General features: G+C 46.0%; 2 protein-coding genes across 8 annotated transcripts in view; both read right to left on the reverse strand.

Annotated features, from left to right (window-relative positions):
* The window catches only part of LOC127531944 (NACHT, LRR and PYD domains-containing protein 3-like), a 76,828-nt gene that overhangs the window by 6,012 nt on the left and 55,165 nt on the right, over positions 1 to 15,651 (reverse strand). The window lies entirely within an intron of this gene.
* LOC127531954 (NLR family CARD domain-containing protein 3-like) overlaps positions 1 to 15,651 on the reverse strand; it is a 97,087-nt gene that overhangs the window by 5,624 nt on the left and 75,812 nt on the right. For 3 of the 7 annotated variants that reach the window (XM_051942558.1, XM_051942557.1, XM_051942559.1), the window contains 7 exons: positions 8,125 to 8,232; positions 7,703 to 7,810; positions 6,373 to 6,445; positions 5,984 to 6,212; positions 4,017 to 5,802; positions 3,766 to 3,939; positions 3,295 to 3,468 (listed from right to left, as the gene is read on the reverse strand). In XM_051942558.1, coding sequence (XP_051798518.1) covers positions 3,295 to 3,468; positions 3,766 to 3,939; positions 4,017 to 5,802; positions 5,984 to 6,212; positions 6,373 to 6,445; positions 7,703 to 7,810; positions 8,125 to 8,232 — 2,652 coding nt within the window. Of the gene's footprint in view, positions 1 to 3,294; positions 3,469 to 3,765; positions 3,940 to 4,016; positions 5,803 to 5,983; positions 6,213 to 6,372; positions 6,446 to 7,702; positions 7,811 to 8,124; positions 8,233 to 8,849; positions 8,982 to 15,651 lie in introns of all 7 variants that reach the window. The other 4 variants (XM_051942561.1, XM_051942560.1, XM_051942562.1 and 1 more) reach the window with 3 other exon arrangements.

The following is a 15,651-nucleotide window of genomic DNA, read 5'->3' on the forward strand; positions in this document are numbered from 1 at the left end:
TGGAACTCTTTTATTAATAATATCTCTGGTCTCAGGTTTGGCTTTTACCTCACAAGTTCATGTTAACAAAGTTAGGGACATTTCTGTTAAAATCTTACATAAAATCTGTCCATAAAACATTCTATGACTAAGTTCAAACGTGATATAGATGTAAGATGTTCTTTTTGCTCTGAACAGTCAGAAAACTGTTTTTCGGGCATAGAAAAGTTAATACGACAAAATTGAATTTTTTATGTAATGGGCAGGAATTACAAATTGTTTCAAGTTTTAAGTACCTTGGTCTTTTGTTTAGTTATGATGGTTCATTTAAGAACGGATTAAAGGAACTCCATGTTGTCAAGTAAGATGCAGATGTTGAGGTCTCAGAGAGGACTCAGGCTCATTACGGCCCTAAGGTAACAAAGGTTTTGAAGCAGACAAATAAAGATCTTAAGAAGAAACATTATAAGTTAACCATATGATTGTGCTTGCTAAAATACATATATATTTTTTGAAGTGTTGATTTGATTGAAGTAATGACTCAGATGATTTATTATGTTCAGATTGAGAAGAATGATTTAAGAAGTGATTCTGTGTGAAGTAATCCTTGTTTAGGCTCTGTGTGTGCGTACAGGCCTCATAGGCTTGTGTGTCCAGGCCTTAAGGAAGCAGAAGTGAGAATGGCAGAAGTCCCCTTAGAAATGAGGAACTTGGAGTTTCCACAGGATGACAGGATGGGCTGAGGCCTATTTGCAGAACATTGTCATAGCAACTGAGTGTGTGTTAAATGTATTTGCTGTAAAACACATGATTCTATGGAACTGTTGTGTGTGTAACAGGAAAAAGGTTGAGTCTTAAGACCTATGAGTCAAGGATATGGGCGTACCAAGAGGTAGAACTGTGTGTAAAACGGTGTATGTGTTTGTAAGAGCGAGAGAAAGTATAAAAAGGGAAGCGCAGAGACATTTTTTGGGAGTTGTTCGCCGGAGCTGCTAAGAAGAAGCTGCAAAGGGAACTTGGCCGGAGTTCTGAAGAATCTTCACCTTCCTCTTTTGGCCGAGAGACGGGAAGACGACGCGGGACTTAGGCTCCAGAGATCGCTGAGGACATCGTTGGAAGCAAAGTCTTTTTCTGACTTTGTTCAACAAGCGAAGACCACACTCTGCCAAACGGAGAGTCCTAAGAGGTTCTGAAGTTATCCAGAAGAAACCAATAGAGGGAAGATCCGACTACACCCGAAGAGGCAAAGGAGGCAACAGCACCGGGCTGTTCCCCTCCCCGGGGCTGGGAGACCCAGTGACCCACTACAGCCTGTACAGACGAGGGTTTTCCATCACCACCATACCACAGAGAAGACAGCTGGGGCGTAAGCACTAACGTTCCAGCCAATTCCAGAAGATAACTGCCAGACCACGATTGGCTTACAGGACTCCTCCGCTCCCCCCTGCCGAGGGATAAGATCCTTTTGTCCACAAAGAAGACATTGTACCGAGTCCTCCGGACAACTGAGTGCTTTTCCCAGACGCAAGACAAGACCGAGTGATACGGTAGTGGCCACGCTGTTCGCTCTCTCTCCTAAATTTAATAATTAGAGAAGATTGTCAGGTACGCTCAATTTATTTACTTTAGTCTCATTTTTAATCAGAAATAATTAATTGTTTTAATCATGAATTGATGCTGTGCTCTTGCTAAAATTTGCTTAATAAAAAGCTGTATTGCATTTAAAGAGAAGCCTAATGAAATTATTATAAATCACTGAAAATCTGCATAGCGGTAAAAAGTTAAGTTGATTGTGTGCATTCAAACCAATGGTTCTTAAAGGTTACTTAGTCCAAAGTGAGAGTGTTTAAACATTACCCCTGAGGTTAGTTCTTTCCAAACCTCTAAAACGAACCCAGGAATAGCACCAAGTGCAGGCAAGTCCTTATGAGAGCAGCTGACCAATAACGAATGTGAATGATAGATCAATTCTACTACTTAGAAAGGCTGCTTGGTGGGATAGCATTTATCAGATAAGAGGGGTGAGACATTCGGATGCAAGGCAGTTAGAACCTGGGCGAGTGTCTCTCGATTCCAGCTTAATTTATTCTGCTGAAACCTGTTAGGTGAAATACTAATAGGCAGATAGAATCTAACCCTTTAAACGGAGAGCTGGACCAATTTTAACCTGAGGCAAGGGTTGAAAAAGGCTAGACTGGCGAACAATGTACAGTCAACAAGAGCAATGTTTGCTGTAATCGCTAAGTGCAGGAAGTATGATTTAGCAGTTAATGTTGCATTGGAACTTTTTGATAAACTTGTGTCCCCTGTCATGCTCTATGCCTGTGAGGTTTGGGGATTTGAAAAAGTAGATCTGTTAGAAAAATTGCATCTCAGATTTCTAAAATATATCTTCAAAAGTAAAATGAGCACTTGCAGTAACATGGTGTATGGTGAGCTTGGACGTTATCCATTGTCAATAGTGATTAAGAAAAGAATGATTGGATTCTGGAGAGGGATAGTAAAGAGTGAGGACACTAAACTCAGTAAAAAGATGTACAATCTCTTGTTTGATATGTATTGTAAAGGGGAACACCTGTCTCCATGGCTTCTGCAAGTGAAACAGATTCTAGATGACTGTGGTCTCTGTTATATTTGGAGATCTCAGGAAATCACCAATGTTAACTGGCTTAAACTCGCTGTTGAGCGAACTTTGAAAGACCAGTTTATACAAAAGCAGTTTAGTGAATGTCAAACAATGTCTTCCTGTGATGTGTATGTGTCTTTCAAAATAGTGTTTAAGTTGGAGAAATATTTACTGTGTGAGAATGGACACTACAGGCAAGCCATTTGCAAATTAAGAATTGGTAACAACAGTAACAACATATTAGTAAAATTTCACATTCATAAAGCAAAATTCAGTCATCAAAAGACAAATTATCTTGTCTTCCATAAAGAATTTGAATATTATTTAAAGTCAATAAATAAATATCTGATAACCAGAAAGCAATAAAAACTGTTTACATTTGTAAAATATTTAATTTGCTATAAATGTTTAAATTTGCTCAGCTGTTTTTTTTGTTTCCTTTCTTCCTTCAAAGTGATTTTTGTTAACTCTGTCACTGTTTGTTTCAATATCATGTTGATGTTGGATGTTACCTGTGACTTTTTGAAATACATTTAAAAATAAAAGTTTATCCTGCTTCCTGTCTTTGAGCTAAGCTAGGCTAACAGTTTCCTTTCGGTCATGGTGCATAGCTGAGCTAACAGTATTCTTCTGCTTCCACTCTTTGTTGTGAGGTAGGCTGATAGTTTAGTGAGAGTTTCTGTCTGTACCTGAGAGTTTCCAGTCTACAGTGTGGATCCTCCACTTTAGCTCTCAGCATCTTCTCTCCTGAGTCTCCTGGATGGTTGTAGCTCAGGTCCAGCTCTCTCAGATTTGAGGTCTTCAAGCTCAGAGCTGAGGCCAGAGAAGCACAGCCTTCCTCTGTGACCAGACAGCCTGACAGCCTGCACACACAAAACAACACAAACCTGATGGACAACACTTGGATGGATGTTTCTCTCTCTCTTTTCTTCTTTGTCTTTCAGATACATTTTGCTGCACATTTCATGTGTCTCAAGCAAATCAACAATCTCAACAATGATTAGTGGGATTTAATCATGTCAAAAATAAACCCTGACAAAGTCCTGCACAAGTTCAGTAAAAGCTCATTTGATGAATCCCATCAGCAGAAATGATTGTACTCAGGTTAGCTGTTTATCCACTGATAGAAATCACATCAGTTTCAAAGTGTGAGTCCTGACCTGAGAGCTTCCAGTTTACAGTGTGGACTCTCCAGTCCAGCAGAAAGACTCTCCACTCCTGAATCCTTCAGGTTGTTGTTACTCAGGTCCAGCTCTGTCACACTGGAGGACTGGGAGCTGAGGACTGAGGACAGAGCTCCACAGCTTCTCTCTGACAGATTACAGTTATTAAGTCTGAAGAGACAAAAACCAGATTATACTGATGTAACAGCAGCAAAATGAAAAAGGATCTTCAGTCTCCAACTACTTACACAACTTTCTTGGAGGCTTTGACCACTGGCAGCAGCCTCAGAAGAACCTCCTCTGAAGCAGAGTATTTCTTCAGGTCAAACACGTCCAGATGTTCTTCTGATGACAGTAAGATGAAGCCCAGAGCTGACCACTGAGCAGGAGACAGTTTATCTGTGGACAGACGTCCTGATCTCAGGGACTGTTGGATCTCCTCCACTAGAGAAACATCCTTCAGTTCATTCAGACAGTGGAACAGATTGATGCTTCTCTCTGCAGACACATTCTCACTGATCTTCTCCTTGATGTACTCCACTGTTTTCTGATTGGTCTGTGAGCTACTTCCTGTCTGTGTCAGCAGGCCTGGTAGGAGATTCTGATTGGTCGGCAGTGATAGACCCAGGAGGAAGCGCAGGAACAAGTCCAGGTGTCCGTTTGGACTCTGTAAGGCCTCGTCCACAGCTCTCTGGTAGAAAACTGTTGGATCAGGTTTGTTGGAAGTTATTTGTTGTTGTTCTTCCAGGAGGTTGATTCCAGAGTCGATGAAGGTCTGATGGACATAAAGAGCAGCCAGAAACTCATGAACGCTCAGATGGACGAAGCAGAACACCTTGTCCTGGTACAGTCCACTCTCCTCTTTAAAGATCTGTGTGAACACTCCTGAGTACACTGAGGCTGCTTCCACATCGATGCCACACTCTGTCAGGTCAGACTCATAGAAGATCAGGTTTCCTCTCTGCAGCTGATCAAAAGCCAGTTTTCCCAGAGACTCAATCATCTTCCTGCTGTCTGGACTCCAGTGTGGATCTGTCTCAGCTCCTCCTTCATACTTGATCTTCTTGACTTTGGCCTGAACCACCAGGTGGTGGATGAACATCTCAGTCAGGGTTCTGGGCAGATCTCCTCCCTCTCTGCTTCTCAGCAGCTCCTCCAGAACTGTAGCAGTGATCCAGCAGAACACTGGGATGTGGCACATGATGTGGAGGCTTCGTGACTTCTTCATGTGGGAGATGATGCTGCTGGCCTTCTTCTCATCTTTGAATCTCTTCCTGAAGTACTCCTCCTTCTGTGGGTCGGTGAACCCTCTGACCTCCGTCACCATGTCCACACAGTCAGGAGGGATCTGATTGGCTGCTGCAGGTCGTGTGGTTATCCAGAGGCGAGCAGAGGGAAGCAGCTTCCCCCTGATCAGGTTTGTCAGCAGCACATCCACTGAGGTGGACTCTCTAACATCAGTCAGGACCTCATTGTTGTGGAAGTCCAGAGGAAGGCGACACTCATCCAGACCGTCAAAGATCAACACAACCTGGAAGTATTCAAAGCTGCAGATTCCTGCTGCTTTGGTTTCACTGAAGAAGTGATGAACAAGTTCCATCAAGCTGAACTTTCTCTCTTTCACCACATTCAGCTCTCTGAAAGTCAATGGAAACATGAAGTGGATGTCCTGGTTGCTTTTGCCTTCAGCCCAGTCCAGAGTCACCTTCTGTGTTAACACTGTTTTCCCGATGCCAGCCACTCCCTTTGTCATCACTGTTCTGATTGGTCCATCTCTTCCAGGTGAGCCTTTAAGGATGTCTTCTGCTCTGATGCTTCTTTCTGCTCTGTCTGCTTTCCTGGATGCTGCTTCAATCTGTCTGACCTCATGTTCATCATTGACCTCTGCAGTCCCTCCCTCTGTGATGTACAGCTCTGTGTAGATCTCATTCAGGAGGGTCTTCTGTCCTGCTTTAGCGATGCCCTCAAACACTCTCTGGAACTTCTTCTTCAGACCACATTTAAGTTCACGTCCACAAACTGCAGCAGCAAGTTCTGAATGAAAACACAAGAAAGAAAGAGTGAAGTAGAAGTAACCTGGATATTAAAGCACCAAAGTAGCAATAAAGTGAAGGTGACAGTTTGTCCCCTAAAGACTGATTGTGTGAAGATATTCTGAGACTTTAGTAAATGTTCTGTTGATCAGCAGCTTCAGTCTTTACACAAATCCTCTTACTGCTCTGCAGACAGTCAGCCAGCTTCTCCTGCTTCATCCTCCTCAGGAACAACACTGTGATCTGCTCAAACATCTCTCTGCTGCTCCTCTCATCTTCATCATCACCCTCCAACTCCTCCTCATTCTCCCTCTGACTCTCTGAGGAGCATTCTGGGTAATCTGGACTCACAAGCTTCTGCATCTTCTTCAGCTCCTTCTTCACAAAAGTCACCATGTTGTCCTCCAGCAGCTGGAACAGAGAAATGTGTCAATGAGTCCATCAGAGTCAAATCATGGAGCCAAACATCAGATCCATGTTGGACACACTGACAGTCCACTGGTCTACAAAGAGCAGCATGGAGACGCCTGAACACAACAGATGGAGAACAACTTGTTGTCCATGAACTCACCATGAATATGGAGTCCAGGTGATGCTGCTGGACAGACTGAGCTCTGGGAACCTCTGAGTTCTGCTGCTCCACTCTGTGGATCAACATCAACAGTTAACTCTCACTTTATCACACAGAGACATCTACAGGGCTTAAAGTGAAAAATAATCCTCAGCCTGAACTTTTTTGCTTTTGGGTCGGGGTACAATCTCACTAACTAGAAAGAAATTCAGCTATGTGCCTTCACAAAGTCAGACTACAGATTATAGGAACACCAAAAAGGTCAGTAGGTGGAGGTAGTACTCCATCTGACTACAACATGGTGCAAATATGTTTCGCAACTAATCAGTAAAAGACATGGAAAAGGACACTGACCCCCCTTTTAAGCACCATTTGCACTATTTATTCTGAAATACAACCATGTAAACAGTTACAGCGCCAAAAAAATACCATTTCTTTATTTAGTTTTTAAAGTTATGTTTGTGGTCTTTTGTTGGCTTTATTTGATAGTCAGAGTGGAGAGGCAGACAGGAAAGCAGGGACCAGAATGAGGGGAAGACATGCAGTAAAGAGCTGGAATCCAACCCAGGAGGCTGTGTTGAGCTGTCTGGATGCACCGTTTATTTGAACTCCACCAAGGAACACGGCGGAGTTACTGTGACGATCGTACGTTTGTCCTGCCGTCTATTTGTCTGTGTGCAAGTTTACTCAAAAAAAGTGGACCAAGGGATTTGGATGAACTTTTCAGAGAGCTCAGAAATGACTCAAGGACCAAGTGATCAGATTTTAGCAGTGATGCCGCTTATAGTCTGGATCCATGAATTTGTTACAGAGTTCTGTATCACTGCCAGATAGCACCACAGCGTCACTGTAACCATGACAACAACGGACTCACCTGCAGCTGGATCGCAACGTCTTTCTAAGACCCGCCCCCACTCTACTTCCATTGGCTAGTGATATTAGTTTGGTTGAGAGCAAAAGCTGCGTTCCTCTCATTCCATTGGTTGTTACGTGAAATACTGCTGCTGCATCTTCACTGTCCAATAAATATGAGCAGATGTGTGTGTGTGTGTGTGTGTGTGTGTGTATATTTATATATAGATATTTATATATATATTATGCAAAGATAGTCTTTTTACATGCATTCATTGATTTTTTTTTTTAGAATAACTGTTCCTTTGTTTTTTATCAGTCTGACGATGAGGCTTTTTGTATCATAATTTCAGTCATAATGTGCACCAACTAGTGTATGTTCTGGTGAGTTATTCTATTATTATTATTTTTTAATTCTGTTCTATTCTATTCCAGACAAACTCCACTGGCAGCATAGTCTTTGTTCTGAACATCTTACCTCTCTGCAGCAGGACGTGGTCCTCTTTTGAAATAAAGAGAAAGACCCTTAGACCGGTCACTCTTGAAGGACACACAGCTGGATGCAGATCTAGGTCCAGGTGGATTCCTGTCAATAATGATGCAGCAGTGATGTGATGCTGAGCTCTGACATGCAGTAGAGTCATGTAGGCTAATGTACAGGCTAACATGTAGGCTAACATCGCTTATCTGATCACAGAACTAGAGTTTTGTCCAGTAAAACTATTTGATATTTTAGTGAACTCAAAGTTCTTGCTGTGATCCACCTGGTTCTGTTTTTAATGTCTCTGTGGATGATGTTCACGTTATTAGCATCACTTCTTCTAAACATTTGTTCTGTTTGATGAGGAGCCAATCTGCTATCAAACTAGCAGCTCTGAAACCTTGTTCTGAACATCTTACCTCTCTGCAGCAGGACGTGGTCCTCTTTTGAAATAAAGAGAAAGACCCTTAGACCGGTCACTCTTGAAGGACACACAGCTGGATGCAGGTCCAGGTCCAGGTGGATTCCTGTCAATAATGATGCAGCAGTGATGTGATGCTGAGTTCTGACATGCAGCAGAGTCATGTAGGCTAATGTACAGGCTAACATGTAGGCTAACGTACAGGCAAACATGCAGGCTAACAGACAGGCTAACATACAGACCAATATGTAGGCTAATGTACAGGCTAACATGTAGGCTAACGTACAGGCTAACAGACAGGCTAACAGACAGGCAAGTATACAGGCTAACATACAGACTAATATGTAGGCTAATGTACAAACTACCGTACAGGTTAACATGCAGGCTAACATGTAGACTAACCGACAGGCTAAAATAAAGGCTAACATACAGGTTAACATATAGGCTAACAGACAGGCTAACATACAGGCTAAGATAGAGGTTAACATGCAGGCTATCAAGGCTTTTATGATCACAGAACTGGAGTTTTGTCCAGTAAAACTATTTCTTGATATTTTAGTGAACTCAGAGTTCTTGCTGTGATCCACCTGGTTCTGTTTTTAATGTCTCTATGGATGATGTTCACGTTATTAGCATCACTTCTTCAAAACATTTGTTCTGTTTGATGAGGAGCCAATCTGCTATCAAACTCGCAGCTCTGACACCTTGTTCTGAACATCTTACCTCTCTGCAGCAGGAACTGGTTCTCCTTTAAAATTAATAGGATTACCCTTAGACCGGTCACTCTTGAAGGACACACAGCTGGATGCAGATCCAGGTCCAGGTCCAGATCCAGGTCCTGGTCCAGGTGGATTCCTGTCAATAATGATGCAGCAGTGATGTGATGCTGAGCTCTGACATGCAGCAGAGTCCAGTAGGCTAATGTACAGACTAATATGCAGGCTAACACGAAGGCTAACATGCATGCTAACATACAGGCTAGCATACAGGCTATCAAGGTTTACACACATGGACAAAATTGTTGGTACCCCTCAGTTAAAGAAGGAAAAACCCACAATTCTCACTGAAATCACTTGAAACTCACAAAAGTAACAATAAATAAAAATTTATTGAAAATTAAATAATCAAAATCAGCCATCACTTTTGAATTGTTGATTAACATAATTATTTAAAAAAACAAACTGATGAAATAGGGCTGGACAAAAATGATGGTACCCATAACTTAATATTTTGTTGCACAACCTTTTGAGGCAATCACTGCAATTAAACGATTTCTGTATTTGTCAATGAGCGTTCTGCAGCTGTCAACAGGTATTTTGGCCCACTCCTCATGAGCAAACAGCTCCAGTTGTCTCAGGTTTGATGGGTGTCTTCTCCAAATGGCATGTTTCAGCTCCTTCCACATATGTTCAATGGGATTCAGATCTGGGCTCATAGAAGGCCACTTTAGAATAGTCCAACGCTTTTCTCTCAGCCATTCTTGGGTGTTTTTGGCTGTGTGTTTTGGATCGTTGTCCTGTTGGAAGACCCATGACCTGCGACTGAGACCAAGCTTTCTGACACTAGGCAGTACATTTCTCTCCAGAATGCCTTGATAGTCTTCAGATTTCATCGTACCTTGCACACTTTCAAGACACCCTGTGCCAGATGCAGCAAAGCAGCCCCAAAACATTACTGAGCCTCCTCCATGTTTCACCGTAGGGACAGTGTTCTTTTCTTCGTATGCTTGTGTGGCGAGACGAGGGGGTGTTACGGAGCGGCTGTAGTATGACAGTCTTGGTCAAATCATACACTAACTATATTGTTACCGACAACGCCACCTGGGGAATTTCGCCCCAGGAAGTAAGTTTTCAATCAAGTTCACCCTTAAGGCACACAAGTTCGTTTTACTCAGGGGCGAGGAGACACGTTTCCATTCAAAAAAAAACATATTCTTTATTTAACAGACAAGTTAAAACACTAAAATACCATTCACACAGGGACAAATGAACGGGGGAAACTAAATTAACGCTGAGGCTTACCGGGGTGTGTAGGCTACAGGTCGGTGGAGAATCCCCAACCAAAAATATAAGCACCCAGGCACACGTGACAGTCACACACAGCACACACTCAGTGAGGAGACCTAGAACCCAGGAAAGCACAGCACACGAGAAAGGGGGGGGGGAGCCCCGCCACCAGGTCACCTCCACCACCACCGGACCTCAGCAACTAAAGGGAACAACAACAAAAGAAATTAGTGGGGTCACATTAACACAATTCAATTAACAAAAATAATAACCTCTGCCCAGACAAAATATCAAAACCAAAAGAAATTAGATAACAAATTAAGCAAACAGGCAGAGAAACTGAATAAAGTAACTAATGAGAACAAAAACAAAAGAAATAAACAAATGTGGAGAGGGATCTAACCCCACTATTCACAATCGCCACATTAAAATACCTACATTAAATGCCAATTAAAACCTTGGTGCAAAAGCAACAACCAAGAGACAAAACAAAAGCAAAAGCAGCATAAAAGGAAACAAAGACAAAGCAGCAGCGGTTCCCCGTAGCTGGTGGCTATGTATGTTTCGAGTTCTGGCCGCAAACCTGGTCAGCAGATGCTGACGTCACTCACGCACCATTTGCAGACGTCACTCGCACCATTAGCAGAGGGATCTGAGGACCCGACGAATCTGTCATTAATAAGTTCGCGTTTGTATACAAAAATCAGAGAGTGCAGGAAGCTACCTACCAGTTAGCAGGTCAACCAGTATGACACACACACCACGAAAGAGGGAGAGGGTACCGCACAGCTACCAGCGTCCACCTACAATCAGGCTATAATTAGCCACGGTAATTATCAGCCGTGTAACAGGCAGAGAGGAAGACACTCACCACAGCAGGCCATTCAGATGACACACACACATGAGCCTGGAGAGCACCAAGTCGGCCACTCTGTAGCACAACACAAAATCATTAGCTCCCTGCTACGCGAGACAAAAGCATCAGGTGAGCAGACAAGCCGCGTTACCTGTCCGAAGCAAAGCGTCCGGTCCGGAAATGACATCACCTGTCAGGAGCAGCGAGAGAAAGATGGCAGGTAGGGATCGCCCCTCTTATAAGTGGGTGCGCCTCGGGTGGTTGGCTATGTCATTGCCAATTAGGCATGACCACCCACTGATGCCTGTACTGCCACATTCTATCCCTCCTCCTTGCATCGTCGCCCCGACGATGGACGAATCAATGCCAGCATCGGTCGCTAATTCCAAGGCTGAAACAAAGCGAAAGCCGCATTTGACACAACCACAGGAGGAGCAACCACCTCCTGTCTAACTGGCTGTGGGAGACGGTGGGGATTAGGGTGGTGGCCGGCAGTGGACCTTGCAGTCCTGCGCGGGACAACACCACTAGGCCCAGCATGGTTCTCTGGAGGGGAGACTAAAGGCGCTGGTGACTCAGACGGTGGTACTGTCAACGGACCACCCTCTGAAATGTCTCGGTCGTATGGTGACACCAGTACTGGGAGTGTAGTAGGGGTCACTGCAGTTGGTCGAGTGGAGGGCACGACAGTTGGGGGCCCAAGGGTCTCTTGCCTCAGAACCATCAAGTCACAGTCCAAACTCCCATCTTCGGAGGGTGACTCTCTGACCGGTGGTGAAATGGACACAGAGACAGAGGCAGGTGGATCCACCCCAACCACAGCCCTCAACATCGAGCGATGGACCTGCCTGACCCTGGACTGATCATCCATCTGCACAATGGTGTATACAGCACCACCTCCCCTAGGGGCTCTCAACACCTGGTACCTTGCAGAGCTCCACCGGTCCCGGATCTTATGGGGACCTCTCGCACTGAAATCACGCACATACACCAACTGACCCTCACTCAAAGGCACATCTTTCACATGCTGGTCGTGGTTTCTCTTTCTACGATCAGCTGCCTGTTGCAAGTGTCCTCTGGCTCCATCAAAGGCCACCTGCAAGCGGGCCCGATGCTCCTGGACCCACTCATGAACGGTGCCACTCACCGGGTTCTCAACTCGACCCAAGAGGAAGTCCACTGGGAGCCTCGGTTCCTGGCCGAACATCAGGAGGAAGGGCGACTCTCCAGTGCTCTGATGGGGAGTGGTGTTATAACAGTACAGAACCTGAGGCAAACATGAATTCCAGTCCCTTTTCCGGGAGACTGGCAAAGTGCGCAGCAAGTTGTGGAGGGTGCGGTTAAATCGCTCACACTGACCATTGCCAGCTGGGTGGTACGGGGTAGTGCGCGATTTAACAATACCATACAGGCTGCAAAGCTGTTGGATCAAAGCGCTCTCAAAATTACGACCCTGGTCTGAGTGTAACCGAGCAGGTACGCCAAACTTATAAAACCACTCAGACACAAGGACCTTGGCCACAGTGGAGGCACGCTGATCGCGGGTGGGGACAGCTACGGTATACTTACTAAAAACATCTGTCATCACCAAGATGTTTTCCATGCCGTTCTGGGCAGGCTCGAGACAGGTGTAATCAACTGCCAGGATCTCATTTGGGCGTGATGCCAACAGATGCCCCAAAAAGCTGCGAGCTGTTGGGTGGACATCCTTTGCAACCTGACACCGCTCACAGGTCTGGCACCACTGAGCAACAGCAGAGGACATGCCAGGCCAATAACACCTGGCCCGCAGGAGGGCCAGCGTTCGCTCCACCCCTTGATGGCCATGCTCCTGGTGAAGCTGAGTCAAAACCTCGTCGGTCAGTGCCACTGGTAGCAATAACTGCAGCACAGCTTCACCACCGTCTGAACGAAACACTTGGCGATAAAGAACACCATCCTTCTCAATGAGGCGGTCCCACTGCCGGAGCAGAGCCAACACAGGTAGCGACAACTGTTGCCGCTCCTCGTGGCTGGGACGTTGCCTTCGCCTCCAAAACCTCAACAGCTCCTCAATAACAGGGTCAGCCTGCTGAAGGGCACGAATGTCAGAAGGAGTGTGTTGTGGTAAGGCAGAAATTGCATTTAAATTTACCTCAACCTCTTTTGATGCCAAAGCTTGTTGCAACGCAGTTGGAATGACAGTACCTGGGAGCATAGCTCCCACATCCTGAGGGCCAGGTGGGTGCTGACGGGAGAGGGCGTCTGCATTTTTATTACTCCTCCCCGACCGGTACTTTATTTCAAAGTCAAATGCAGCAAGTTGGGCTGCCCACCGCTGCTCGGTGGCGCCCAATTTAGCGGAGGACAGATGACTCAATGGGTTGTTGTCCGTGTAGACAACACACTTATGACCCAACAAATATTCCCTGAACTTTTCCGTCAGAGCCCACTTAAGGGCCAAAAACTCCAGCTTCATGGAGCTATAATTTGCCATGTTCCTCTCGGTGGGCCGCAAACCTCGGCTCGCGTAGGCTACTGGCCTCACCTTACCAGCTTGCTCCTGGGAGAGCACGGCACCCAAGCCACCATGGCTTGCATCTATTTCCAAAATAAAAGGAAGTGAAAAGTCGGCATAGGCCAGTACTGGGGCGGTGGTAAGCCTGGCCTTCAGTACCTGAAAACTCTCTTGACACTCAGTGGTCCAACACCCAATGATGCCACGCCCAGAATTACCAGTTCTTACACGGCCCCACTCGGCCACAGCCTTATGCAGAGGGGCTGCCAACTTGGCGAAGCCCTCCACAAACCGCCTGTAGTAACTGGCAAACCCAAGAAAAGACCGCAAGTCTGACACTGTGGAGGGAATCGGCCAGTTGGCAACCACCTCGATCTTACTCGGGTCAGTGGAAACACCATCACCAGAGATTACATGGCCCAAGTAATGCACCTCCTTCTGGAAAAAGGAGCATTTGCTGAGCTTTGCTTTGAGGCCTTCCTGTTTGAGCCTGCTTAGCACAACATCCAGTCTCTCTAAGTGCTGCTCCACAGTTGACGAAAACACAACAATGTCATCCAGATACAACAACAGGGACTGACACTGTTGATCTCCAAAGATGCGCTGCATTAGCCTCTGAAACGTGCTAGGGGCATTACAAAGACCAAAGGGCATCCTGTTCCATTCAAACAAGCCGAATGGTGTACAGAAGGCAGTCTTTGGTCGGTCTGTCTCAGTCACCGGTACCTGGTTGTAGCCACTAGCCAGGTCCAGAGTCGAAAACCAGCGGGCACCAGACAACGCGTCTAAAGACTCCTCTATGCGTGGCAAAGGGAAGGCGTCCTTTCTGGTTTTGCTGTTCAGCTGTCGGTAATCAACACACATACGAAGGCTACCATCCTTTTTCCTAACTAACACGATAGGAGACGCATAGGGACTGCTACTCTCTCGAATGACCTGTGATGACAACAGCTGGTTGATGTGCTCTTTCACTGCCTCATATTCAGAGGGAGGAATGCGCCGATAGCGTTGGCGAACGGGAGCATCATCAACCAGAGGGATATCATGAGAGACCAGATTTGTGCAGCCCAAGTCTCCATCGTGAGCTGAAAAGACAGGGGTGTATTGCCTAAGCAGGGACCGCACCTGACCCTGCTCCCCAGATGACAATGAGGACAGGTCTATGTCGTCCACCTGCTGCTGCACTGTGGGGGAAACAGTTTGAGACAAGACAGTGGCCACCCCTGACGGAACCTCAGTGACGCCGGATGGAAGGCTGACAACATTTACCGCGTCTAATGTGCCGACAACAGTGCGGGGGTACAATAGCACATCTGTTGAACCCACATTGACGACTGGTATGTATGCAGTTCCCCGACTTACTCGAACCAGAGCAGGGGACGCCAGCAGGCCAGCAGGCAACCCGGAGTCCAATGGTTCAAACAGCACAGTGGACTCTGAAAATACCTCAGAACATGTGGCTGCCACGATCTTCATGACACCACCAGGAATGCGCCAAGCTCTCTTACCCCTGACTTTTACCTTCCCTGGACTGTCCTGTGGGGCCTCAGTGCTAGCACGATGGCACTGCTGCAGCGCCCGCACAACAGGCTCTGGGGACCCACAGACACAGGGCTGAGAAAACAAAGCTGCGCCATGCTGCCCAAAAAGTTCTTGGTAGCACTTACGGATAATGTTCATCCCCAAAACGCCAGGCACCTGTGCAGGCACACCACCAGGAGGGTCCCTCACAACCAACACTCCGCAGTGTGACATCAACTTGCCGCAAAGATGTACCTCTAGCTCTAGATAGCCAATATAAGGGATCTCCAGGCCATTAGCAGCCCTAAGCTGCAACCAGTGGCATGATTGAAGGCGCTCCTGACCCCAAGGCTCAAAGTGCTGGCGGAAAAAGCTCTCAGAGATAGTAGACACCATGGAACCAGTATCTACCAAACAGGGCACCCTTACTCCACCCATGTCCACACCTAAATGGGGACAAGACGAAATCAGTTTAGAAGCCTCTAAACTAGCTGAAGCAACCTGTGAGCCAGTAGCGACCCCACCCAAACTGTGGCTCTGCAGTTCGGTGGGCACTAGTTTTCCGACACTGATGCAGAATGAGACCGCGCAGCAGAATTGGATGGGGGCTGTGAATGGGACAGTGAAGGAGGAGGAACATGCACT

The sequence above is a fragment of the Acanthochromis polyacanthus genome, chromosome 22 (assembly GCF_021347895.1).
Source record: "Acanthochromis polyacanthus isolate Apoly-LR-REF ecotype Palm Island chromosome 22, KAUST_Apoly_ChrSc, whole genome shotgun sequence".
In the NCBI taxonomy this organism is placed as follows: Eukaryota; Metazoa; Chordata; class Actinopteri; family Pomacentridae; genus Acanthochromis; species Acanthochromis polyacanthus.